A 25,974-nucleotide genomic window follows, 5' to 3' on the forward strand; every position below is an offset into this window, starting at 1 on the left:
AAACATATGGTTGGGCTTTAATCAGAGATTTTTATATATTTTTGAAATGCTTCACTTTTTTTCAAAGGTCAGTCTATCTGCAGGAAAGTGACATTTCTGTGGCAGATGCAGTCCCGTAGAAGGCAAGTACAGCAAAAACAAAGCACAGCACAAACCAGATCAGTCCCACTCGTGCTCTTGAGTGAATAAGCCCAGCCTCGAGAGCCTCCAAATCAGATCCTCTGTACAGGTGGGCCATGCAGAAGTCATGATCCTGTTTGCTAAGTGCTGAAGCATCCCTTATCCGAAGGTTTAGGCTGTTATACCAAGTTCTCATGTTAGGAGAAGAAACACGCAAACAGAGACTCAGTGTTTTGGCTGTTTGGCAGAAGTGGGGTCGTGAAGTACCACTGCAGCTTCCTGACTTTCAGGCCTTGCTAGACAGCCTCTCCAAAACGTGTGTCTAACCCAGGCTCTTCCTGAAGGAAGACTGTCCTCATCTTCAATCGATTTTTGAGGAGCTTTGTGCAGAGGGTGACTCATGGCCAAAACATGAGCACATCTATTTACTGCTGAGGCCTGTGTGTACTTCCCAGAAGGGTGTTTGCTGTTTCCATTAACTTGGCAGGACTTGCTTTTATCTGTGGAAGTGTTTGTTCAAAAGATGGAAGGTTCCTGGGAGTAAGAAGTCAGGGTACATAACATTTTTTTACTTATTATCAGAGCTTCTCACGCTGGTACTTGGAGGGTCTTTATCATCCCTTTCTGCATTACATCAGATTAGGATAGAAATAGACAAGCTGGGAAGACTGCAGACGCTGTGCACCACCACAGGGGTGCTAGCAAAATGGAGGCCAGAGGTTGTCCCCAGAGCAGGACATTTCGTTATTGCTCTTGAAAATAACGTAGGGTGTAAGCACGGGCCCAAGTCAAGGCTGCAAGGAGCCAAAGCGATGTTGTAGGGCTTGCTAATTGTTTTACGGGGGCTTCTGTTTAGAGCTGCTCTGCAAAATTGTCCCTGATGACCTCTTGCTGCCTGTGAAGTCGTGTTCTTAGGGACACCTGGGGGGGTCTGCTGTGCCAGGGCCCGAAAGCTGTCTGCTGCCATGCATTTGAGAGTAGGCTGGGAGCAGCAGCAGGAGCCGCGAGCCTCTGCCCTGCGGTGGCCCAGGCAGCCAGCCTCAGGACCAGCGCTGGTAAAATGCTTCCTCGTGAAGGGAAAAGAGTTTAGAGAGCTATTTTCTAAGAATAAAAATTCCTTTATGGTTTTTTGAAAACTATGTTTTGCGAAAACGATCACTTAGCATCTGGCAGGCTGGGCTTCTGCCATGTGTGGCAGAGGATACAGTTTGTGTCGTTGCAAGCAATCTACTCAAAAAGCTTTTGTGTAGTCCTGGAGCCCAGGAACTTGTTAATTTTGAGCAGTCATTTTCCACATTTAGCCCATTAGAGACTCTATTTTTGGTGACCTAGTTTGAGCTCTTTAAAAAATAATCAAGCAGCATTTTTCAGATCTGATTTGTAAAGGGACTGTGGATTGGTTTTGCAACTTGAAATGAAAGTTAGTGGGGGGGATAGAAACTGGTTTTTATCTGCCTGCTCCTTCAGAGCTAACATTTACAATTGATTTTAGAAGGCCTCTAGGAAGGTTAATCTGACAAAGACTATGGCTTGGCTTCACCACTTCAAGGGTTATTGTTCGACGTGCTGCTGGGAAAATAATAAAGTAGTTAGTTTTAAATAATACTTTCTCTGTGATAACCTCCAAGAGTGCTCCCAAGTATTACTGGGCACGATCCAAGCGTTGTTAAAGCCTGTGGATTCCCTTGCTCCCCAGCGAGTACGGCGGGATTTGGATTAGAGAGCGTGCAATTTGGGGCACAAGCCAAAACAGCTTGCCTTGGGTTACGGCAGAGCTGGGTTAGGGCTCAGGCGCAGAGATCCTATTTCCATGCTGCAGCTCGGCCGAGGGAATTAGTATCACGCAGGAGAAGGACCAGCCTCTGGCTGCTTGCGAGTGCAGGGAGGGCCCTGATGGTTGTAGCCCTCCAGTTTTGCTACGAGAGGAGGCTTACAGGCAGGAGATGGCCAGGCCGACGAGCCAGCTTGTTCAGAACAGTTGCGAGCAATTCCAGCAAAATTAACGAGAAGAAAAATACCTGAAAGTAAAAAATCTCTTTAAACTTTATTTATATGAATTGTTTTCACATTTTATGGCAACGTAAAATTACGTTCTTAAATGTAATGTCCTGGAAAGGCATTGCGGTGGGAACCTACTATTTTCATTTCTTTCATCTTTATTTTCTCCGGACACCCCTTCTTACCCTGTGGCTAGCAAGCTGCCTTGGGGAGCACGCCCAGATTTCAGTCTCGCCCCGAGACCAGGGAGAGCAGCCTCACAGAGCTGGTGCACATTTATTTATTTGCAAAGAGCAGCCCAGAGTGGACCTCTGGATCCTTCAGAAGCGCCTCTGTGATATGTGTAAGGATCTGCAAATGTAGGGATTAAACCTGCTGCTTCTGTAGGAAGGGAGAAGACAGCCACCCCTGCAGGAGACAGCAGTGGAGGTGTCCCTGCCGTGAAAAAGCTCAGAGGTTTTTGAGGTAACTGTAGGAAAAAATGTGCAGCCACAGCATGGCATGGCTATGTCCTGCTCGTCCTGTTTGGAAGCTCCTTCAATGGGGAGAGGAAGGAGCGGAGCCAAACCATGCAGAATTACAGCAATGGTTTGGAGCCACTGCAAGATACCTGCTAGGACCAAGTCCTGCTATTAGGGAGGTCAAAACCAGTCCTCACCCCCCATGGTCCCCACATGAGGTTGCTTGGTCTGGAGCTGACCTGCAGCACCCGACTCTGCCTTGAACTGAAATTTCTTGTACTGGTTGTTGTTCCAGGATGCTCTATGCCTCTCTTTTATCTCCATAAATATTATTCCAGGGGCTGGAATTTGGCAAAAAAGATCATGTAATTCAACTGGAATCAGATTGTTTGTAATTAAAAATATTTGGCCTATTAGAAAATGAGGATCCTATATTTAATTTATATTTGATTTAAAAAAAATAGCAGGAAATTAGTAATTTACCAGATTCTATTGCCATTTTTGTGTTTCTGTAGCTCAAAAGTATCTTGATCCAACAAATGAGATATGGCAAATGTTCTAAATACTGTTTAATTTATTTTTTTTACTGAAAAAATATGTAAATGCCTGAGAAATTATACTTTGAAAAGTGGCTACTGCAAATTAACAGCATTTCACATGGATCTTACTTTGCATTTTTAATACACATAATGCGTGTCCTAAATTACATGATTTGCATTATAAACCAGAACAGCTCCTGTGTCGCTGTTGCGGTCCAACAGTTGAATAACAAGGCTTTTCTTTCCAAACTGTATAAATACATATTTACCCAAATGATGCAATTTAGGGCTCTTTTATTTACATTTTTCTGGTCAGTCAATCACGCTGACATTTTTTATAGTCAACATGTTTTGAAGGCATCCAAATAAATCTGGCATTTGAGGAATGTAAGGGCCAGGCGTAGGCTAGAAGTAACCACAGGGTTGTTGCGCTGACACCTTGGCTCCAGCATTGCATGATGGTGTTGTGCCATTTTCAGCCGCACTGCCTTTACCTTTCCCCTCTGCACCCGCGGCGTTAGGCTTAGGGTCGGGGACACCCTGGCTCCTGGGGCCGGTCCTGATCCAGAGGTTATTTTGTGTATAGGTTTTTATGCTTTTATGGGCTTTGATGATACAAGAGTGTGTCTTGCCACCATGTCATCACGACTATTGTCACACACGTGTGTACTATCGGCAGGTGCTTGTTCCTTTCCAAGTATTTCTCCTCCAGGTCCTGCCTTGTTTCTGCAACCTTCTGCTGTCTGAAGTGCCTGCAGAAAGAGCTGGATCACCTCCATCGCATAATTGCATCACCATTGACACTGTCAGTTGCTCAAAGCCTCGAGTCAGGTCATCTGCATCTATTTGCAGTAGTTTTCCGGGACTGGTCATCCTCATTGTCCAAGGAGATTCAGTTTATGGGTTTAATATTCCTCGTTGTTAGCATGGTATCACTGCTGCTTGAATTTCATTCCATGCTGGAGGTCAAGACTGTAAACGACCTTGAGTCAGCTCACCCCAGTACGTGTTGGCTTCTGGCCATGTGAAGAGGGAGAAAAGTAAATGGGTAGAGAAACTCATGCCTTTAGTTCTGCTTTCCTTACCCAGCCCCTCGACAGCTTGATTTCTTAAGGGGTTACAAGCATGTGTTATTCAGTCTCCATCCCTTTTAACTTCTGTTGTCTGGTCTCAAGCACATTTGTTGGACAGGCAGAGTTTCTGGTGGTACTGTGTGCTGACAAGGACTGTAGAAACGACCACCTGGGCGGATAAGTCAGTGCCACTCCGCTTTGCTCTTTGTAGAGGGTCCCTGTTACTCCGTACCTGCCCAGCGAGTAAGTCACCAGTGCCTTCAGTAATCTCACGTTTCTGGCTCTGAAGACAGCGTGTCCTCTTGGTGACAGCCACATGGCACAAGACTGCGGGGTGGTCCGGTGCAGACCAGAAGTGAGTGCAATCCTTCTGTGCTGCTGCCAGGAGCTGCCGTGCTGCAACTCGGCACAGTCAAGTGTGGCAGCAAAGGAGCTGTCGGCTGTGGTGGTGAGCAGGGGATGGTCAGCGTGGCTGCCAACCTCAAGGGATGTTCAGAATTTACACCACAGAGGATCAAAACAGGTTTTCCAGCACTTTTCCCCTGTTGATAGACTGCATTATGCAAAGCAAGCAGATTCTCAGCTCACTCTCTGTAAGCATCAGTTTGTTTTTTTGGGAACGAGATGTGTGCACTGTTCTAATCAACATTTTCACTGCATCCTTTTTATTGTGCTGAGCTCCATGCAGCATTGCATTCTGGAGGGATCATGATCCCCGTTTCCTTTTGCTACTTCGATATTGCATTGGCATCACCACCCTTTTTCCCTTGCACCCCACTCCCTGAAACATGTTCCCCACCTTGCAGTAGTTACAGACATCTCGTAAAAGGCTACATACTGCATTTCATGGATGTGCTAATGGTTGTGTCCTTCTGGAGTGTGTAATTAAATCCTTAGCTACCAAAGTGGAACCACATCATGGAGCTATCTCTAGTTACATCAGTATTTCCAGACTGGTAGGAGCTGTTCACGGTTTCCAATACTTTCTCCCCAGCCTGCGGCCGTGACGTGATGAGCAGAAGCTTATTTGCTGAGTGATGTGCAGAGAAAGTACAAAGGAGCAGAGTTGTCTCAGTAGCATCACGTGTGCTGTTCAAAAATCATCTCTGAGATGAGGAGAAGGTGGGAATAGCAGCAGCAGGATACTGAGAAATTGGGAGTTGAAGATGCATTACATAAACAGCTCTTTTGCCAGCTGAAATGCCAGCAGGGTGATGATAAAGTGCACAATGTTTATTGATATCTGAATGACTATTTGTTGCCAAAAAATGTATTTTAGAAGTTAGCATAAACTCAGTTATCTGATTCTAGCATGGTTTAGTATTTATTGGGAAATCTATGGCTTTTTTTATAGCTATTGTTCACCTTAGGGAGAGAATAAAAAAGGGAGAAAGCCATTTTATTTTAATAGCCGTGACTTCCTAATCTAAGCACTCTGTACTAGCAGCTTGGTTGCAGAGTGGAAAGAAATGGTGGGCATTACCATTTATCCTTTGTTACAGAGCTCTATCACCTCTATCTCCATCAGCAGAGCCAGGCAATAATTTACTGCAATGGACACTGAGGGATATCAGCTCCCAAGCTGCTCTGAGTCAGATACTTTGTCATCGTGAGTTTTCAGGAAAGTAAATAAGTTGATTAAGGGGGAAGATTTGTCACATCAGCCTTTTTGCCCACCTAGAAGGCAATGTTCTTCCCCTCCTTCCTGATCCTACCCCTGCCTTCCTTGCAGCGGGTTTCCTTGCGTACACAAGTAGCTTTGATAAGGAGATGCATTCTCAGCTGTGCCTGAGAACTAGCAAGTGTTATATATATGGAAATGTAAATGATGCTGATTAGCCAGGTGTCATGGTTTGAGGAGAAAAGTTCAATCAGAACAGGGAGAATTTTGGCAGCCCCATGCACGATCAGCTCTTCAACAGCTAGCAGAGAGATTCCTGCTAATGCTCAGAAAAGCAGGACCAGGAACAGCAGTCAATAATTGTAAAAGATGAAGACACATAGCCAGTATAGCATCTTTCTGGTGCCCGTGTTCATGCTTCCTAAACCTCATCTGGCAGTTTCTGGATTCTCTACTTTGTCTCCATAAATTTCTAAGCATGCTGAACAGGGTAAGTGTTGGGAGCCAAGGAGCAGGCAGCAATTCAGCACCCTCATCATCCTTCACTATCTCCTGATTTTCTGTGATTAGTGTGTTTAGAGAGGTGAATGTTTCACAGTGATTTCTAGAGCTGATCATATTGGCTTTGAACATGCCTTCAGGCAGAGTTGTGACCCTGATAATTTGCTTACACCTTGACCTGTAGCAAAACTTGACGCTCGTGGCCTGGAGCCTGGTTGATTATGACCCACAACAATGCTCTGCGCTAGGCTGTGATTAACAGTTAAATTTCAGGGAGTAAAGCAGTAGTTCTTCCGCTGCACAGGCCAAGTTGGATTCTGGCAGTGTGTGACTTGGGATGCTCCAAGCCTAAAGCCAGAGCTGCCCTCCAAACTCATTCCAGGCTGCCACCAAAAATTGCTTCCCAACAAAGCAGGAGGTGTGTTCAGACAGGGAGGAGCCTACAGGTAGGCTAAGGTCAGCTCTGTTAGATACAAAATGCAAATGAATCTTGGTATTATAGAAGGAAGGCTCTGACATTTTTTTTTCTCCAACCTTTTTGTTGTTGCCTATTGGCAATACAAGGAAGGGCTAACCCCAAACCTCTGCACCATGGCAGTCTTCTGAGACATTTGCCTCCAAAGCAGGAGTCAGCTGGAGTTCAGCGTTAAAGCAGAGCTTCAAAGAAAGGTATCACAAACTTTTTACCCAAAGATGCTGCTATTCCAACTAAATCATTTTCCCTTCAAAATGCTGTTAGCTTGGAAAGGCTGATGGAGTTTGACATGCTGACATCACCCAGGGAGGGCATCCTGAGGCAGAAAAGAAGACATTTCCATCTGCGTTACGACAGCAGCAGCTGCGTGTGGTTATGTACCTTGCAGAGCAGGGACAGCCCCAAGACTTGTGTGGTTTGGAGCACGTTTTTAAAGGCACAGCTGGACCCAAGCCCAGTGCTCAACTGAGAAAGCATTTAAGCACATCCTTCACCTTACAGAGACTTCCCAGTCCATACCAATGCTTCATAGCTCCATCCCACAGTACTGGAGGTTCAGGTCCACTCTTTTCCTATTGAAAACCTCAGCTGAAGTAACGTGGCTGTAGCTGGCCTTAATGCATTTTTTCGTCCTCCTACCCAGTTTGAGAACGAGATGTTGCTGAGAAAGACAAATGTCATTGTGGAGCAGCTGGCTACAGCCTTGGTAAGTGCAGCAAAGGGCTGGGGACAGGCAAGGGGGTCCTGATTTTACATGGCAGTTCAGGAGCTCTCTGGATCAGCCCCAAGCCTGGTTGCTTCTCTGAAAGAAGAACATTTCCTTCTAATGACATGCCATGTAACTGCTCATACTGAACCACAAATGCAGTGTTGTAGGTACAGCTGAAATTAATCCTAGCATAATGTTCCTAGAAGGAGAATGCCTGCTGTGCAGAGCAGTGAAAGCAAGTGGAACTCTTTTCCAGCTACCCGTCCCGTAGCGCTCCCCTTCGCAGGCACACCGGTGTAGACACGAGTGATCCCATTGTCCACTCGATCCAGTCCCGGTCCTGCAGGTATCCCGCAGTGCCAAACAGTGGTGGTTTGCTGGCGGAGATGGCAGCGGTGAAATATTTCCAGTTCCATGAAAGGACATAGCATGAAGCTAATTAATTAAAGCTATTGGGAGTTCCTTTGAAGCAGCCTGTGATTAAACATAAGGATTTATTGTGGAACAATTAGGTAAATTTGGCCTCAGGTATCTCCCCCTGCTTCTTGGTCCCTAGGGGAGGAATGATAAAATTCTGGCTTAGAGCTATGCTTTATTAGAGTTCTGTCTGTTTTAATTGATTCAGCTTTAGTTATATATCTCATTGAGAACAGTTAAAGTAAAGGACAAGTGTTAATTTGTAGGCATCCTGTGAATTAACTTTGTCTCCTGCAAGGAAAAGGAAAATGCAGGCTGCCGTGCTGGAAACAGCAGAATGTGAAATGGTGCAAGAATGAGCTGGAGGTTTAGCCTCCAATGTCTTCCAGATCTTCGTATCTCGTCTGTATCTTCAGTCTAATATTTGCAATGAGAGTGTCAAAGGCGGCTTTAGTGAAGTTTCTCCAGCAGATGTTATCCTTTAGATTACAGTGCTGTGTCGAGAGCCAGGGGGTCACTTCTTTGTTCCCTGAAATTTGCTATGAATCTGGTCTTTTGGGTTATTGGAGTCATGGATTACCATTTGTACCACTTTGATCATATTTTTAAATGCTGGTGAGACAAGCTGATCTTACTCTTTGGGCTCCACATGAGCCCAACATGAAGGGCTAGAAAGACAAGATGGGAAAGCCAATGAACTTTCACAATGAAATGAAATTGCGGAATTGCTGGCATTTGTAGTACAGGGTGTGCAGGCATCATGGTAGGCTCTGTTTTGATGAATAATTTGACATAAATGCTTATACGGAACTGCCACTTTCCAGCTCATTTTACTAAGCTTTAAGCATTGACTTGCAAAGATCACGACTCTTTTTCTGTAACTACTGATAATTCGTGTTTTACTCCTGACTTTGCAACTTATTTTCAGCTAAGAATTTCATTATGTAGTGTAAGGACATCATATGACACAGATCTTTCCCTTTTACAGCCTAAATGGACAAGGGAGAGGGAAAAAAAGAGGCAATTTTAAGCAGTGGATATGTCGTGAATTCTTTTTCATAGATGGGGAATAGAGAATCAGGGAGATGAGCTACTTGGCTGATTGAATGGAATAGAGAGCATCTCAAAGAAGAGACTAGAAGGACTAAGCTGGGCTTGTTTAGTTAGCAAAACAAGACCCCAAATTGTGTCTTAATTGCTGCATGTACTTGGGAGCAGTTCAAACTAAAGGAAAGTGCTGGCACACAAGCAAATGTCAAGTAAATTAAAAAACCCTTGGTATTGAGAAGGTGTGGGCAGGTGACAGTACCCTACTTTCTTAAGCTCTGGTTCAACAGTAGCCAAAGCCAAGAGCTCTTGCAATGACATTCACACTGGCGAATGTAATTAAGGGCTGCAAGGGTAGCATCCTGAACAGAATTTATCTCGTGGTTTGTAATGCTTTAATTTAGTATCAAATATTCATGGACTGCCAGGGTCAAATGGGGATAGGAAAGTATTATAACAAACATGAGGAAAGTGGGATGTCAAAGTATTCAGCTGAAAGGTCAGCCATCCACGGAAACCTGTTAGGAAAAATACTGTGAATACATCGCTGCATCTGTGAGTTACAGAGCTAAACACGAGCCACTTCTGCCCCCAGCATGTAGGATTTTGGAAGTATCAAGTGCAACATGCACAAGTGCTCACGCGCAGACACACGCAGTGTTTCGGATGAGCAGACAACCAAACATGCCAGCGTTTGGCTGGTTATAAAGTTACATATATAAACTTGCCCAAATGTTAGAGCTTGTGAAGTTCCTTCTGCAGTCTGCACTGCACAAGCCATATCTCATGGTTATAAGGGAAGGAAAAGGCTCTTTTGAAGACCTCCTGGAAATATTGATGCAAGGTTGTTATATGATCAAATTTTTTTTTTGGGGGGGAGAAGACCTGGCCAATTAAGGGCATGATCCAAAGCTTATGAAATGATTTTTACTGACTTCCAAGAGTCAGGACTTACACCGTTCAACTTAATGCTCTCCAAATATATGTAGTCAATAAAGTGATTTATTGAACGAACTCAATTCAGTAAAATAGAATGGTTTTATTCATTCAGTGAGAAGTTTTGGAGGCCTAAGAGGTGTCTGTGGTACATCTGGTAGGGAGTCTCAGTTTGGGAAGATTGGGCCAGGAAGCAAAGCACAGGGTGAACAGAGCCCTCAACTAGTGGGGCCATACAAGAAGGCAACCAAAATTCAGAGAAGCTGTGAACAAAGAGCTGTTAGAAATCAAAGCATTTCTTCTCTCAAGGGCCACATGAGAAAAGAGGGAGGATCAAAACTGGCTAAAAATAATGGGATAAATGGAGGCTGTGGAGCAATATGGAGAGAGCAGTTGTCTGGCTGCATCTTCTGGAATCCTACAGTTATCTAGGAAACGGCATGTATGGACACGGGGCTGGCACCGACTGTGCTCAATATGCGCTCACGTTGCATCTTCAGGAGTAAAACATCCTGACCTACCATTTTCTGTTTTCCCAGTTGGCATTCAAATGCACTGGTTGCTACAAGTTAGAAGAGAATTGGGTAAAAAGAAAAAAAAATAAAAATCCTTTGGAGCCAGAAATGCCTGCAACTTCAACTTGATATTATACCTGCCTATTTAGCCTTAAAGTCAGGCAGGGTGCTGTGAGAATGAGAGCTGGGTTTGCTCAAGTGAGAAAAAGCTGTCATTTTTATCCAGGATTTTTCTCGTCTCGCAGCAGCGTGCAGCTCAGTGAGGAAACTACCAAAGGATTGCATTTTTAGACACCCAAAATATCTGAAGAGAAGAAATCCTGCAGGAATGCAAACACACTTTTTAAAAAACATATAAATATATATGTGTAAATGCATATAAAAGCTATATGTATGCACATACATGTCTGTCCTGTAGAAGCTCCGAAATTCATAAAAAGTCCAGAGAAACAAAATTTAATTCTGCAAAATCCTAAGGCACTTTTTAGAGTTGAATTAATACTAATGTAATTAAACGGTAGTACTATTTGTTAAGAGTATTTAAATAATTAATTTTCCTACTGGTTCTACAGAGTATGCTTAGGTTCAGCAATTACATGCTAAGTGAAAGCAGTGTTGCCTTAATGATTTCATGATAATCTGACCTTTCATGGTCCTAGTTTACAGCAGCTGGTACTTTCTGTATATTCTATGGACTGTAAAGTATTTAATAGCTATGAAATACCATTCTGATGTAGTCTCCACTGTGTATGCTTAAGCCTGGTCTTGGATGACCACTTGGATGACCACCCAAGTCCTCTTTCTGGGGAGGATATGTCCCCAGTGTGCTCTGTGGGCTTAAGTGGCCAAGTTCAGTCCACTCAGCCCAGACTTTGCTGGTTGTGTGGATTTTGGACATAACCCAGCTCTCTCAGATGCTCTCAGCATCTCAGGGTCATGAATAGAAGGAAGGGTTTTGGGGGGTCTGTCTGCAGGACCTCCCCTGCTGGAGGGCAGCTTCCAGCTGAGGGGTACACGGGAGACTGCCCTCAATTTAGGGGGTAGATAACTTTATTTATCATTAAGTACAATAATAGCTCTTGAAAAGCTGCCTTTGAGGGAAAGGTAATAAGGGTATTAATAAAAAACAGGTGAAGAGAGAAGGGCCCTTTTAACTTGCAGCATTATTTTATCATTGTCAATCACCTGGGATCTCCTTTGAGATTATTCCTGTGCAGTTTAATAACATTGTTTCTGTGATGACTTTAATGTCTGAACCTTTCTTCCATCCTTAGCTATGACAATAACCACTCTGCTTTTTCTCCTTCAACAAGCTATTGTGTGTGGTTCAGTACATTAAGGAACATTATTAAATATAGATGTTTCCTCTAATTAAGCCGTTGGAAAGCAATTGCTGGTCCAATCATTCGCTGGTGATAAGTATTGAAAGAAATTATATCTTACATTGAGTATTACACTTTTCCCGCCAGGCTCCAAGAAAAAAAAAAAAGAGAGAGAGAAACAAAAGAACGAAATGATACAAAAATAAAGCAGTAAGATTGCAAACTCAAGCACTCAAAAATAGATAATGCCAGAATTATGCCTACCTGAATTTTCCTGGCTTGTTATGAACCATAAATTGTCTCCTTCTCTGCTCCTGATCACGTGCAGTTCCCCTTCCGTCTCTGTCTCTTGACCTCTTCCCCATAATAAAATTACAAAATTTTAAAATCCCAGTAATGTGATGGTAAAATTACCATTTATTCTGGAATCCCAATGCTTATGATGTTTAGAAATTTTTATGTCAAGAGCAAACAATGTTTTCCGCTCTTGTTCCTGACAAGAGCGAAATAATGTTACTCAGAATTTTTCCAGTGCCTTCCATCCCCATAAACTCACCTGTAATTTAAATGAAAATGCTATTTGTGAACCTTGAGGGAAGCACAATTTCTTCATTGTTTCAATAACTGTATGTAGTAATAATGGTATATTTAAGGTATCTGGTTATTAAAAAATTGGACATAGCAAAAATAAAAAAAAATAAAGATCCCCATCGTTTCTAAGGTTATGCATCTTGCATTGTTCAGGAACGCATTGAAATTACTGAGTGGGAGAAGTCTGTAACGTGCCCCCTTGAATACAAGTAGTGAAATTAATGCAGACAAATATCTTATCTTGATAGTTTGCTCAGGCACTGAAGATTAGAGGTTGTTTTTCTGGTTGCTGTCACCCTTCGTAATCTCAAAATCTGAAGTTTACATGTCCTTCCTGAAGAATACTTCAGAATTTGAATTCAGTTGCATTTACTAATTCCTTACCTCATAGAAATTAGGGATCTATCCTTGAAGGAGACTTTAACAATCCATTAAAGCCTGAATAACAGAGCTATTCTCCCGCTTCTAAACAAAACAAAGCCACGTCTTTAAAAACAAGAAGCCTCTTCACTTTTTATCTTAATGGAAATAAACCTAATCAAAAGCCAGCGATTAATGGATCTCTCCAGGGTTTCTATTCTTGAAGATTAGAGAGTCACAAAGGCTGAAATAGTTTCAATAGGAAGGTGTGATGCTGAGCTCAGATTGTGTTATTTGTATGTGCTCAGCTAGAAACAGAGTTGCTAAAATCCAATTTTTGGATGAAGATTCTCTTCTTCGACAAAACGAGACAAACAGCAGCAACTCCAATATTCGGTAATTTATGTGTGCAAAAATGTCCTGCAGTGCCAATAAAGTTGGTTCCTCCCAGGAAATGCATTTAAAATACTCATTAAGGGGTGATTGTTGCACATAGGAAACATGCTGAAAGCATGTTTTTAAGGAAGTATTTTCTTGGGAAAGAAAAGTAAACCTCTCCAAGAAAAAGCAACTGCTTTTTTGGGATTGGACAGCCAGTCGTTTGCTTCTTGCAAAAAGCCCCAGAGCTCAGACTGAGGATGTTTTAGCTGAAATTTGACAAGGTTGCCACATCTTCACTACATGCAGTTGCTTCCTGTGTTCAGAAATAGAAACAGCGTTTTGCTTTGTGGAGTGGCCTGGCACCTTCGCCTGCACTTTGAATAGGAAAATGTGACAGACCTGTTGTTCAGCTCAGGGATGTTTAATTCACTCTGCATCGGTCCAAGGAGTGGGAATCTTGCCAACCAGTGGCTCCTGTTGTTTCCACAGTAGGTGGTGGAGAAATTTTAATAAATGTATTTAATTTATCAGGCTAACTATAGCCTTGACAGTAATTCATACCAACTAACCTGGCTGTATACAAGGAAAAAAAAAATCACAATGTCTGATGCACAAAGCCTGTTGCTCATCATCTATTAGATGAATAAATAAAACCACCTTCTACTGTTAAATGCACACAAAACATTTCTTGGATTTCTGCAGGCAGCTTCCATTAAGGACCATGTAATTCTGGACACACTGTTACAGCCTGTACTGTATTTGTTTTGTGTATTCTTCCCTTTGACTTCTGATCGGTACCTTGACCTTTCATAACCATCGTGGGAAAAACATCCTTTTTCATTTCTTCTTTTTATTGTCTGTATAAAGCTTCATCCACTTGCTGTGAGGGACTTTGTGAGCATTGGTCCTCCTCCTCCTTCTCTGTCCTCCCACTCTTTCCCTGGGAAGGAGGCTCGGGGATGCCAGTTGGATGGGCTCCCTGGTGTGCTTCAACCATTTCCTGACCTGGAGGACCAAATACTCAAGCTTCTGATGATTAGTTCAGCTTAGACACAAGCAGAAATCTCATGGGGATGTATAGCCTCATAGTTAAGAGCAATGAGGAATCAAATACTTTTTTTTTTCTCTTTTTGTAGATAACATCTTGTTATGCCAAAATAAATACATCAACCTGGTTCAGTGCACTGACATCATCTCGAGATACCTGTAGCAGTGCAGAGAGCACTTGGAGTAAATGCAACCATGAAACCTTATATGGTGAAAGATTACAACTCTGGTTAAGGCTCCTTGTATTGTTAGGAAAACCCCTCTGCTCCGAGGAACTTTGCAGTCCAACTGCAAAACAGGAACGTCAGTGCTTGTAGGGGATGCAGGCCTCCCAGTGCAGTGCTTGCTCTGCTAGCCCGCAGTGTCTCTCTAAAGCAGTTTCAGCCCATCCGCTCAGTGAGCCAGCCGTCATTTTGTCTTTCCTGGTGAGTGTCCCAAGACCCTTGAACGTGCTCTCAGCTTCTTATAGGCTATAGCTGTCTAAGGCAAATGGATAAAAGGCAGTGTGTTTTCCCATGGTTATTACTTTCCTAAAATCCTTCCAGACTGTTGGCATTATTTTGTTTATGAGGTAGTAGTTTGTGCACATTTATGTTGCCTCGAAAGCAAGATTTACTTGATTGAAGCTCCCAAATGCAAAGAAAGCAAAAGGCATTAATCTCTCCAATTGGAAATTCTGTAACTGGGCAGCTATAAGCTGATGTGCTTTGAGTTTCTGCAAAATGTAGCTACTGCTAAACAGCCCAAATGGTAAAGCATTTTGTAACAGTATAATGTTCTCATTTTAATCTTTCCGATCTAATTTATGACTAAATTTTCCCTTGGGAGATGATACAATAAACTCTCCTGGAAACCACTTCGCAAATATGTTGAAGGCCAATCAGGTATTACAGATATAATGTCAGAATTCTTATTGACTTGCTAAATACGTACTCATCCTTAGCTTTCCTCAGGACAGTAAGATGTTAGCTTTGAAGATTGGGTTGTTACAGAGTGGAAGCTTTGTCTTGGTCATAATGTAGTTCAATTTAAACAGCTTAGAATTTATTGTATGTGCTCAGGCAGCCTGTATACCTGAAAGTCAGATGCCTCCTAAGCAGATACACTAACAGAGGAATTGTGTTTTAGACAGAAAATGTTAGAAAGACACTCAGATGTTGATGTAAACCTAATCAGTTTCTTTAGTCATACAATATTTTTAGCTGAAAAATAGATATAGACACATGGTGACAGCTGACATGAGCTTAAGTCTAGCTCAGTCAATAGGAATAACATTTGACTATGTCTCTAGAACCTATATTTAAAAATTTAAAAGCTAGAGGTTTTTTTAATCATGCTATTTATCTGTTATTTAGATTTACTGTTCCCATTCCCACATTACTATTTTGTTATTATTTTAGCTTTCCATATCCCACATTGTTTTCCCAGGAAAGCTTTGCAAATTGAGTCAAGGTACACATTTCAAAGGCTCCCCCCTACATTTTTATCCATGACTGTTGCTTATACATTATTTATGGAGCTTCCTTTCCAAATGCCAGATTTGGACATTGATCTGCAGTTTAGTGGATATAAAATTGGCATTTGCTTTGTGTCCAAGACCTCCATCACCTTTTTTGTAATGTATATTAGCTCAGTCCCAGCCTCACTTGCTTCACGTATGCAGCAATGTGATTTCTCTCTTACACTCAATAACTACATAATGACCATACAGTTAATTCTCCAGTTTTTTGTGTATGAAGAGGCCTACTCCTGAAAAAAATGAAATGTTAAGACCAGCCATTCAGAAAACAAAACGTCAGCTGAAACACTCCAAGGGTGGCTTCTATAAGTTGTCGCGAAAAACTTGACTTAGAAATTTCCAAGGACTTAACAAAAGATGCTTCTCACTGACTGCCACTTTAAATTTCAAAAAGACTGATTTTACTTTCAATCCACTGATTTGTTGCTCAAAATATTATTATGCATATTAACAAGGAAGTCTAGGTGTCTGTGAGGACAAGAGTGATTTAAAGTTTCTACCGTCTGTCTTAAATGTTCAGTCACAGTTCAGTTCTGCAGTTATGCAGCAGCACAAGGCTCCTCAGGTACAGCTCTTTTCAAAATTACAGCCAAGCCCATCCTTTTCCTTTAGTACAAGTTAAAGCAAACTAAAAGACTACTCAAAGGTGGTTTTTTTTTTTTTTTTTTTTTTTTTTTTTTTTTGTGTGTGTGTGTGTAACAAATCTGAATCTAAAGTGCAACTTTAGTGTTTGGACAATAAATTTTCTGCAGCTGCCAAGGCAACTCCGGTTGCAATACACTACTTGCTTCCAGATCAGGAACCAGAAAACTGTTTTTCACTATCCATGTTCTGATACTTGTCAGTATGCTCAAACTTGAGGGATTTTTGTCGAAGCTTGTACTGCATATCATAAAAACCACCGGTGCTCAGAAGGGCTTAACACCTCAATTTCACGAGTGTTGACGTAATTGAAGAATACAAGACGTGGAAGGAGACAAGACATTAGCTTGTTCTGGAACAAAATTCCTGACGTGCATGCTCTGTGTTAGTTTTGACATTGTCTCAAAATGGAGTGTCCTCTTAGACATGAGAAACATCAGTATGTGCTAAATATTTCTCATGGTTGTGAACGGCTTTGAGAGAAGCTGGAAGCAGCCGTGTGCCTGAATCCCATAAAAGATGTCTCCTGAACTCTTTTGAAAATCTCAGTTTATCTTGCCATTAATATTTATAATTGTCAATGAGCAATGCATGGAACAGCTAATTGAGCTCCATAAATTGCAATAGGCTGGTTATTTCCACATGGCTACATTTCAGTTATTATTTTTTCCCTTGGAGTTGGTACTGTAACTGCTGTAGCTGCTTAGAGACCACTTTTTGCTAATTCAGTAAATGCTAATTTTTTTAATTGTCAGAATGGAAGACAGTGCATTGCATCAGTGAAAATGTATGGGGAAAAAAAATTAATTGATGGCATTTCAGGTTATCAGCACACTCACTAACATGCTTGACTGCATTTTGTGAACGTGGCTGTTATGATTGCCCTGGGAACTTGTTTAAAGTTAAGCGAGTGTTCTCTTTATGGCACTACTGAATTTCCCTGTTACAGGAAACAAAATCATGCTGTTTGGTTTTGTTCTAACAGATATAACACTTACCTTTTAATTGATCAAAAAGAAAAATGTGGAATATGCTGTTCAAGTTAGCTTGAGATGTGAAAAGCTCCTGAAACAGATGATGTGGTAACTATTCACAGTAGTTGTGCTCACAACTCTGCTGCGGCATATTAACTGTGATTAGCATGGAAAAAAAAGGTCTCTGCACTTAGGAAATATTTTCCCCTTTGTGTCACTTAGAAATCAAGCTTTCTTGGGATTTAACATAATGTGACAAAATGCATGGGCCACATTGGAGGGTCAGTCAAGCTCCTTGGACCAGGCTCAGCAGACGTCTGTTGTCTGCTGGCAGCTGAAGCGTGTGAGGAGCCTTGCCGATGCGTCATGAAATGGATATTCCCTCAAAATAGAGCTTACTGTACTTGGCAACTGATGGTGTTAAAAGTGGGCCCTTGGCTTATTCCCGACATATATCTCATTTACAGTTATCCACCCTTTCTATTTCTCCCAGTGGAAAAAAAAAAACACACAGCCTCCATGATAGATGTTTAAAGGCCATGGTAGCATTTATGAGAAGCCCCAGGTTCCTTCATCAGTCATTGATCTGTGTTTCTGGGCAGAACAATGAAGTTACCCCTTATTTTGCTGTGCTTCACTCAGGTTCATTTGACTTGAACCAGACGCCAATTTAAGATCACTAGTAACAATTGTGGCGTTCAATCCCTGCTGACAGGATAATTCTGGCCTGGCTGTTGGGAGCTTAAAATGCTTTACCTGTGCTCAGCTAGTATTATTTGTAATTAAAGCTCCTAGGTTATACGTTGCAAAGGAACGGGTTGTCTGGAGCTCATTTTTACAGGTCATCCTCTAGAAAGGTACCTCTGAAAATAACCCTGTGTTTTTCATTTTGAGATCCCATTTCTCTGTTCACCTTGTGCATGGTATAATGTGCCAGCATTAGCTGCTGAGAAATTAAACAAGACATGCATGCGAAACTGTCCTTGAAGGGAGCCAGGCTAGTGTTTCCATGTGCTGTCATTGATGAAAAGACCCAAATTCCAGACAGTACAACACAGAACTCACACCATTAAAGCTGTTTAGCTTTTCTTTTTTTTTCCAGATGGAGGAAAAATGCGTACATTAGAGAGGAAAAGCTGTCCCCTGAACATACAGCGGCAGTGTTTGCTGCATGCTTTCTTACGCTTTGCTGGGCCTGGCTGAGGGGCACAACAGCCGCCATCTTGGAGCCGCCATTGAGATGGGGCGGCCGCCATTTTGGGGCGGTTCCTGAGGTGTGATGGCCGCCATTTTGAGGTGGTTCCTGAGGTGTGACGGCCGCCATTTTGAGGTGGTTCCTAAGGTGCGACGGCCGCCATTTTGGGGCGGTTCCTGAGGCGTGGACATTGTCGTTTCGGGGCGGCCCCTGAGGTGTGGCAATTTGCATGCTTGTTGGAAGTCATTATTCTGAGAACTGGAAGGATGGCAAAGAAAGGCAAGGTAATACCATCAGGGAATTTCCGGCTACAGTGATGCTGTAACGGGGAAGAAAGGGAAAATTGTGCAAAATCAAAGGATGGGATGTTCAAAACATGCCTGGGTTTGGCATGACTTGCAGGGCAGGAGGTAAGGCTTGGAAGATCCTTTCTGACATGAGTCTGTGTGGAGGCCAGCAGATATCTTTGCAGTGACTCCAAAAGTGCCTGCAGTGAGCTCCAAGCAGGCAGGTGTCCACTTTCAGTAGGCATCATGTCAAAACTAGCAGCGACTGCAAACTGACAGTGTCGGCAAAAAGTAGCTAAACCCTGGGCCGCCCGCTGCACTCCCAGTATATTTTTTCAAGCTGAACCAGTCAAAAAAACAAAACATCCTGCAAAGCATGTAATTACTTTTTTTTATTCAAATCTGAATACAGAAAGAAACCCCAAATTGAAACACTGTGGCTCTAGACTTAGTCAGAAGGCTGCGTTCTAGCAAATACAACCTCCCTCCACCTTTTTTTTTTTTTTTGCCACCCTTTTTTGTATTTCCCCAAGAATTAAATTAATATGGCTGTTTCTCCAGCAAATACGTTTGTTGGGGAGAAAAAGGTGTTGTAACACTGATGGGTTAGGAAAGAACCCTCTGGCTCTTGTTGAAATGCTTGCCATAATTTGTCATTTCAGTTGGATAAACCAAATGGGGCAGTAGGCCACAAATATCAACAACAGACCTTTATTATTTTGTCCTCTGCTTTTTATTTTCCAAACTTTGTGATGAAAATTGCTGGTGAGTGTGTGTGTGTAACTTCAGTGACATGCCAAATTAGTGTCATTTCAGGTGTGCTTGTTGTGTGGAGGAAATAATACATAACCTTAAAATAGAAAAGATGTTTGTAAGTGACAAAAATTGGCAGGGAGGACTTGGTCAGATTCAGTTTTAGAACTGCTTTTATTTTTTATTTTGAATTCTATTCCAAGTTTAGAATGTCCCTTTAAAATAATTAGAATAATCACAGTATCACTGGAACATCAGTGGAGAAATTCATGTCTTGAGTATAATTTTAATATGTCCTGAATTCTGAAGAGAAGCTAGAAAAGCTAGCTTACGGAAATTTTTGTATATGATGAAAACAAACTCCTGACCAAACTGGCTAATCTGAAATGTCTGAAAGTAAAAGAGCTATCATGAAAGTGCTAGAAAGCTTCTGATTATAATGGAATCAGTGTCCCAGGGAATAATGCAGCTCTGCATTTAATATTGAGCTACTGAACCGTACATCTCAACCTAGCTAAACTCACTGGGTTCTCATCAAAGTGCTGTAATGACACTGTGCTCTGTTTAGATGCCAAGCAACTCTTGAAATAGCTCCAGATCTTTTTTAGCAGCTTCAGCTGAGTAGAGACATCAGACATTAGAAGGACAGCTACTGCCGCGGCACATATATATATCTTTCATTATGTATACTGCCACACTCGGCAATAATCTTATGAACTTTTATAAACCTAATTAAAAGGTTCTTGCACACTTCCAGGCAAAATCATGGCAGCAGTGCTGAACCAGCAAAACAAAAGCAGTCCTTTGTTCTGCAAATCTGTTGTCTTTCCTTATTAACGATACATGCGCAACACGTTTAATTCAATTCTTGCCATTGTTTGCCTGTGTGTTTTTTGTTCTGGCATTGACTGGCATCCCTGTTGTGTTACTCATAGTTCAGGCATGTTATTCTAAGTAGAATTTTTTATTTCTGTGTATTGTTTAAGGTATTTACTTTGCTGAAGGGAAGAAAAAAGTGCTTGCATCTACTTAAGCAGGCGGGTAGTTACGTCAATTTCTGTCCATTAAATACACAAACACACATAGGTATATAAACATATGCAGTGATTGCAAGGTGTTGCAGGTATGGAGTTAAGTGAGCTATGAAAACTGTATTTGAGAGACACTCTCTAACACAGAGGTTTTGTTTCTGAGAGCAGCTCTGGGCTGGAGCATCCTCCAACCTGTCCCTCCTGCTACGGACAGTGAGCCTCTAGGTGAATGTTGAAGTGACACTTCTCAGATTTCTAGGCCATTTATTTGAATTACTTGGAATAACTTAGTTTTCTAAAACATTTTTCTTTTTAAAAAACATCTTAGTACTGTTAATCTTTCAGACTCTGAAAAACTGTGTTTGTTTGTTTGTTTTTTTGTGCCTTTACAACCCAGACAATCAAGTCTTGAGTATGAGCAGGAGAGAATTGTATAGCTTATCTAAAGCAAACAAAGTGTTCAGCCAGCCCCGAAGTGCAACAGTAATTTTGCTAATGGTTTTGATACTACCTTTGATCAAAATCTGGGTATATCTGTGATACCAGCACTTCAAAATCCAACTTGAATCTTTACAAATGTTCAGTGATTGATCCGATTTATTTGGAAGTACCAGGTGGTGATATGACTTACATGCTTTGTATTTTCTCTTTCAAACGTGCTCTCCATTTCTATCATGTATTCCTGTTCAACGGTGAGCTCTTCCAGTGGTCTCTCCCTTACCCCATGTTGTGTCCTTCACTCATACCCTGGAATATCCTGTACAATGGAGTTACTCACAGACAGACTACCTTATCTGACCTGTGGTGTTGCTATGGTGGTTTCTGCTCATATATGCTAAAGAGACCATTGACCTGCTGCCTGCTTTGAGTCGTGCAAAGTCATCCTTTCATGCATCTTTTATGCTTACTGTGAATTTCTGCTCGAGTTTAATAAAACTGGAAAGAATGGCTACCCCTTTGTTCTCTACTTTTCAAGCCAGTATGTCTAATAAGCTCAGTTGCATGTTGCATTGAAAGAGAAACGTGGTTAAATTCAAGAAGTTGAAACAGAATTCTTTGGGGAAGTTTTGTTTGTTTGTTTTTCTGATATGACTTTATCATACTAAAGCAACTGCTATGCGAAAAAATCAGAACAATTAAAAATTGACCGTTTCTAATGTGTTTGTTTAATTTTTGTCTTTCAGTCTATCAGAGAAGTCACAGGCTATGTTTTGGTGGCTTTGAATCAATTTGAATACCTGCCATTGGAGAACCTGCGCATCGTTCGTGGGACCAAACTCTATGAAGACCGATATGCTTTGGCGATATTTCTTAACTACAGAAAGGATGGTAATTTTGGACTCAGGGAACTTGGCTTGAAGAACTTGACAGGTAAGTGAAACTTATAAATGCAGTGGATTAGTTGGGAAAAAAAGAGCTTGTTGAACATGTGCATCAATGTCCTCAGTCATTTACATTGTGCAAATAACAGGTACCATGAGAGGCTGGCAGTTCTACACTGTTTGAAAGGCTCGTTGGTACTTATTTCATTCCTTTTCAGAATCACAGCTGAACTTTTTCCAGTACTGCTCAAATGCTATGTATGAAATTCATGCCAAGAGCGTATTTGCAACAAAAAGAATTGTTGAAAGAAACGACGCACTTTTTTCTTAGTTTTGAGAACACAAATTTGGTTATTCTTATGTTGCTTCAGGTGCTACCTATTTTCTGGCAAGTTAGCTTTGGCTTCCTCAGCCTCAGTTCTTGCTGCTGTGTTAGCATTGCTGCTGCTCTCACAGAGGTGGGGGAAAGAGAGGTGGGTGAGAGGGGACACTGGATCTTTGGTGTATTTAATTTAAGACCTCCGCTTTCAAATAAAAAAGTTTATTACATATAGTGATTTTTTTTGAGGCAAAAATGTAAACTAAGTCTGTGTTTCCGTGGTCATCAGTAAGTTCAGGGCTGGATGGATAATGATGTGGGGTAGGTCAGCATTTCATATCTCCCAGATGAGGGTCTGCAGTAACTGGTTTGAGAGATTAAATGCTGGCTAAATATCGTATCATATATTGCACTGTAACTTAATAAAGGCCAGGCAGTGGTGAAGTTTCTTTAGGAAGTTCACGAGAAGTGTTTTATTTGTACATGGTTCCTTGTGAAGGGAGGGTTGTCTGCTATTATCATTTGTACTTATAAGTTTTGGAGTTTGTGAAATGGCCTTATTTCTATAAGTAGCTACATGCTGAGTGCAAACACTGATGTGAGCTGGACTTGAACCTGAGTACAGGGAGGTGGGAGCATTTTGAACTGTATTAAGGCACCCTTCGCTCCTGACTTTTTTTGTGTTGGTGTATTCAGTGATACAAAAGTGCCTGCGGTTCCCTTCTGTTCAAGCCTCTCTGGGTTGTACAGAGATGCTTTCAAAAATAGAAAAGAAAAGGAGATTTTGACTATTTTACAGAATAAAACACAATTTTAGCAGACTTTCTGATCAGGTTCATTCTTCTGGTCAGACTTCTAACGCTTTTGCTTACTGAGGCCATCGTGCTGATACCAGTGCACTTCCCAAAGTCTCTAAATCCCTGCTGTGCTTCTCTCTATCATTGTCATAATCCAATTTTCTCCTATTCTGTTCCCACATTTTCCCTACACTTATGATTTAGGGTATTCATTATGGCTGCCTGTGCCTTCACATAGCACAGTTACAGCATCATGTACTAATTTTCTACTTCTTTGGATACTTTTCTTGTCTATGAGTCTCAAAATGCTTTGTAAAAGACACTAGGCTGGGTGAAACTGAGACTGAGAGGTGATGTGAGGCCAAGGCCAGGAAAGGACTGGAACCCTTTTCTCTTGGGCTAGAGGCTGTTCTGCCAGGAAGCAAGGGTTGTATTTTCAGTGCTTGTTTATCCATGGCTTTACTGCTCAGTAACATGAAAAACCTTATCTTTTAGGCCCTGGCTCAAGATTTTGTTCATGAACTAGCTGCCCTGTGCCAATGAGCAGTTCGTCTGACTCCAGAGGTTCTCTCTGGAAGCTGTTTTTATGTGATAGGCATAACACCAAAACCATCCAGCAAATAGCTTGACCGTCTTTTCAGGTGTTGTGAGAAAGTCTGCCTTAGCCCAGCCTTTGAATCTTCCCTAACATGAGATCATCACAGCCACTTCATCTGATTTAGGTGTTTACAAAGCCCTCTGATGGGATTATTTGGCTCAAAACCTATTGTTGTCTCTTGGAAGAAAAGTTCCCTAATAACACTAGCTTGTCTCTGCTGAGTGCTTAAAATAGCTACCGGGTGCTGCGTATGAGCTAGTGTGTACTTAAAAATACTCTAATATTTTCTAGATAGCATGTGCCAGGGCCCTGTGAGTCCCTACAGCAGCTGTTCTTTGACCATTTTATATACTGTTTAAGATGCACCTGACTATTTTAACCCACAACCTGCTTCTTGTTGCAAATGCTCTCCCTGGAGCGTATTAATAGTTAAGTCATTTTTGTAACACAGCCTTAATAACTACATAAAAATAAGTGGTGGTTGCGGGAGTCAGTGATGTTGCAAGGCCACAAAAGATCAGCTGTGTCTGGGTCTTCCCTGTGCCTACCAACCGCTCCATATTTACATCAGAAACAGCCAGTGATTTGCACTGAATTTAAGGTGAAATTTATGGTTCCCATGAACTTGCATCCATCAAGCTTCTAGTCCACTACAGATTTAAAGAGATCGGCTGTGAATGGTGCATTCCTTCCACCAGAATAAAATATAAACGTAACTCCTGCCTTGCATGCCCAGAACTATCTTTCCAGGGCTTACGTTCACAAAAGCTCGGGAGGTTCTGTTCTTATTTGTGCATTGTCCGGATGCAGGGTTCCTGATGCTGTTTCAGTCTGTTACTGCACAGTGTTCAAATACAAACACTACCCCTGTGTCAAATAAATGCAGAGGCTGTTCTCACCTGCAGGTTATCCTATGACTTAACTGGAGGCAGGATTTCATCCCCTTGTGACGTACCATTGCATTATTTTTAGTGTGTTGTTAACAGCTGTGTTTTTATTGTCAGATATGTCTATCATGCTTTCATATTTAAATGTAACTTTAAATGCTTGAATTTTTCCCCTTAAGCTATATATGTGTATATATAAAAGACAACTGTGAAGGCAGTAAGTTTTATCTTGCACAGAAAGCACGATGCAGTTCTCACTCGTGATGTCTGTCATCCTGAGAGGGAGTTTTGTTTGTGCAGCACAGGTCAGGAGCAGATCCTAAAATTCATGTGACACTTCCAGCAAATCTTGCCTATAAAAATCAGTTTCTCACTTATTATAATAACTTAGTCAACGATTCCACAAGTGTCAAAAACAAAAAGACATTGAACTAATGAAGAGGCTGCTGTCATCTCAGCTGGACTCATCTCAGCTTGCAGATTCAGCTGCCAAGTAGCCTTAAAATAAAATGCAGTTTTGACATACTGAACGTATTATTCAGGCTGAGATTAGCAGAATAACTGATGCTGAGGGTATGCCACCTTCTTCCATTTACTGCCTATGAGCTAGTGCAAATCATTCCTGTCTTTCCCATGTAGCTAGGCAGTCAACCTTAACTTATCCAATGAAAGGGCATAATCATTGTTCACACTTTGAGTACTCCAAATATAGAGAATACCTGATGGCTGCATTTCATTATGGCATTTATCTTCATGAGCTGGGAAGGAGGGATAACTCACAAGTGCCAGAACCACTTATGAAGCATCCCATATTTTCTTCTGAGTGAAGATGAGTAGCAGAGATCTACAGCAAATGATGCATCTTTGAATGAGCAGAGATAACGTCATCATCTCCCCTATTGGCCTTGGAAATAGAAGTTTCCCTGGAATTCCTTAAATGTATTAGACTAAAGCAGATTTAGGAGTGCTTAGTTTGATAACACATAAAAGCAGGAAAATTTGTAGTTTCTTACTTGATAGCTTTCAGGAATGGAGATAAAAGCTAAATTAAGGCAACTGTGGTTCAAGTGGCAAATGTTGTAGCCCAAAGGATTTGGCCAGTGATAGCCAAAGAAATCTCATTTGGTTGGTAGGAAAGTGATAAGGGAAAGGATGGTTTTCACTGAGTGTAGAAAGTGATCCATTGTAAATTTTCCCTTCTCCTACAGGTCTTTGTAATATTTTTGTTTGTTTGTTTTAAGTTTTGATTACATTTTTAATTGTTCTGTAAAAAAAAATTTGAACATTCTGTGATAATTTTCAGTATATTTTCAATATATTTTTTCCTCAAGAAATCAAAAATGCTAAAGGGTGCTTTGGAGGGGGGAGAAAAAAAGAACGACCACTTCTCTGATAAAGGTTACTTGTCAGTGATTTTCTATCTTTTTTTTTTTTTTTTTAAAAAAAAAAAAAAAAAAAAAAAAAAACAAGGACTGTTCATTTACTATCATTACACTGCAGCTCAGTCGAGATTGAGGGAAGGGCACGGGAGGAGTCA

The 25,974-nt window shown here is 41.5% G+C and overlaps 1 protein-coding gene across 8 annotated transcripts in view; it reads left to right on the plus strand.

The window, feature by feature from the left end:
- Positions 1–25,974, plus strand: part of ERBB4 (erb-b2 receptor tyrosine kinase 4) — a 576,064-nt gene that overhangs the window by 263,975 nt on the left and 286,115 nt on the right. For 7 of the 8 annotated variants that reach the window (XM_068686347.1, XM_068686350.1, XM_068686352.1 and 4 more), the window contains exon 3: positions 21,699–21,885. In XM_068686347.1, coding sequence (XP_068542448.1) covers positions 21,699–21,885 — 187 coding nt within the window. Of the gene's footprint in view, positions 1–18,587; positions 18,728–21,698; positions 21,886–25,974 lie in introns of those variants that run through there. The other variant, XM_068686353.1, reaches the window with a different exon arrangement.

The sequence above is a fragment of the Anas acuta genome, chromosome 6 (genome assembly GCF_963932015.1).
Source record: "Anas acuta chromosome 6, bAnaAcu1.1, whole genome shotgun sequence".
NCBI classification, from domain to species: Eukaryota; Metazoa; Chordata; class Aves; order Anseriformes; family Anatidae; genus Anas; species Anas acuta.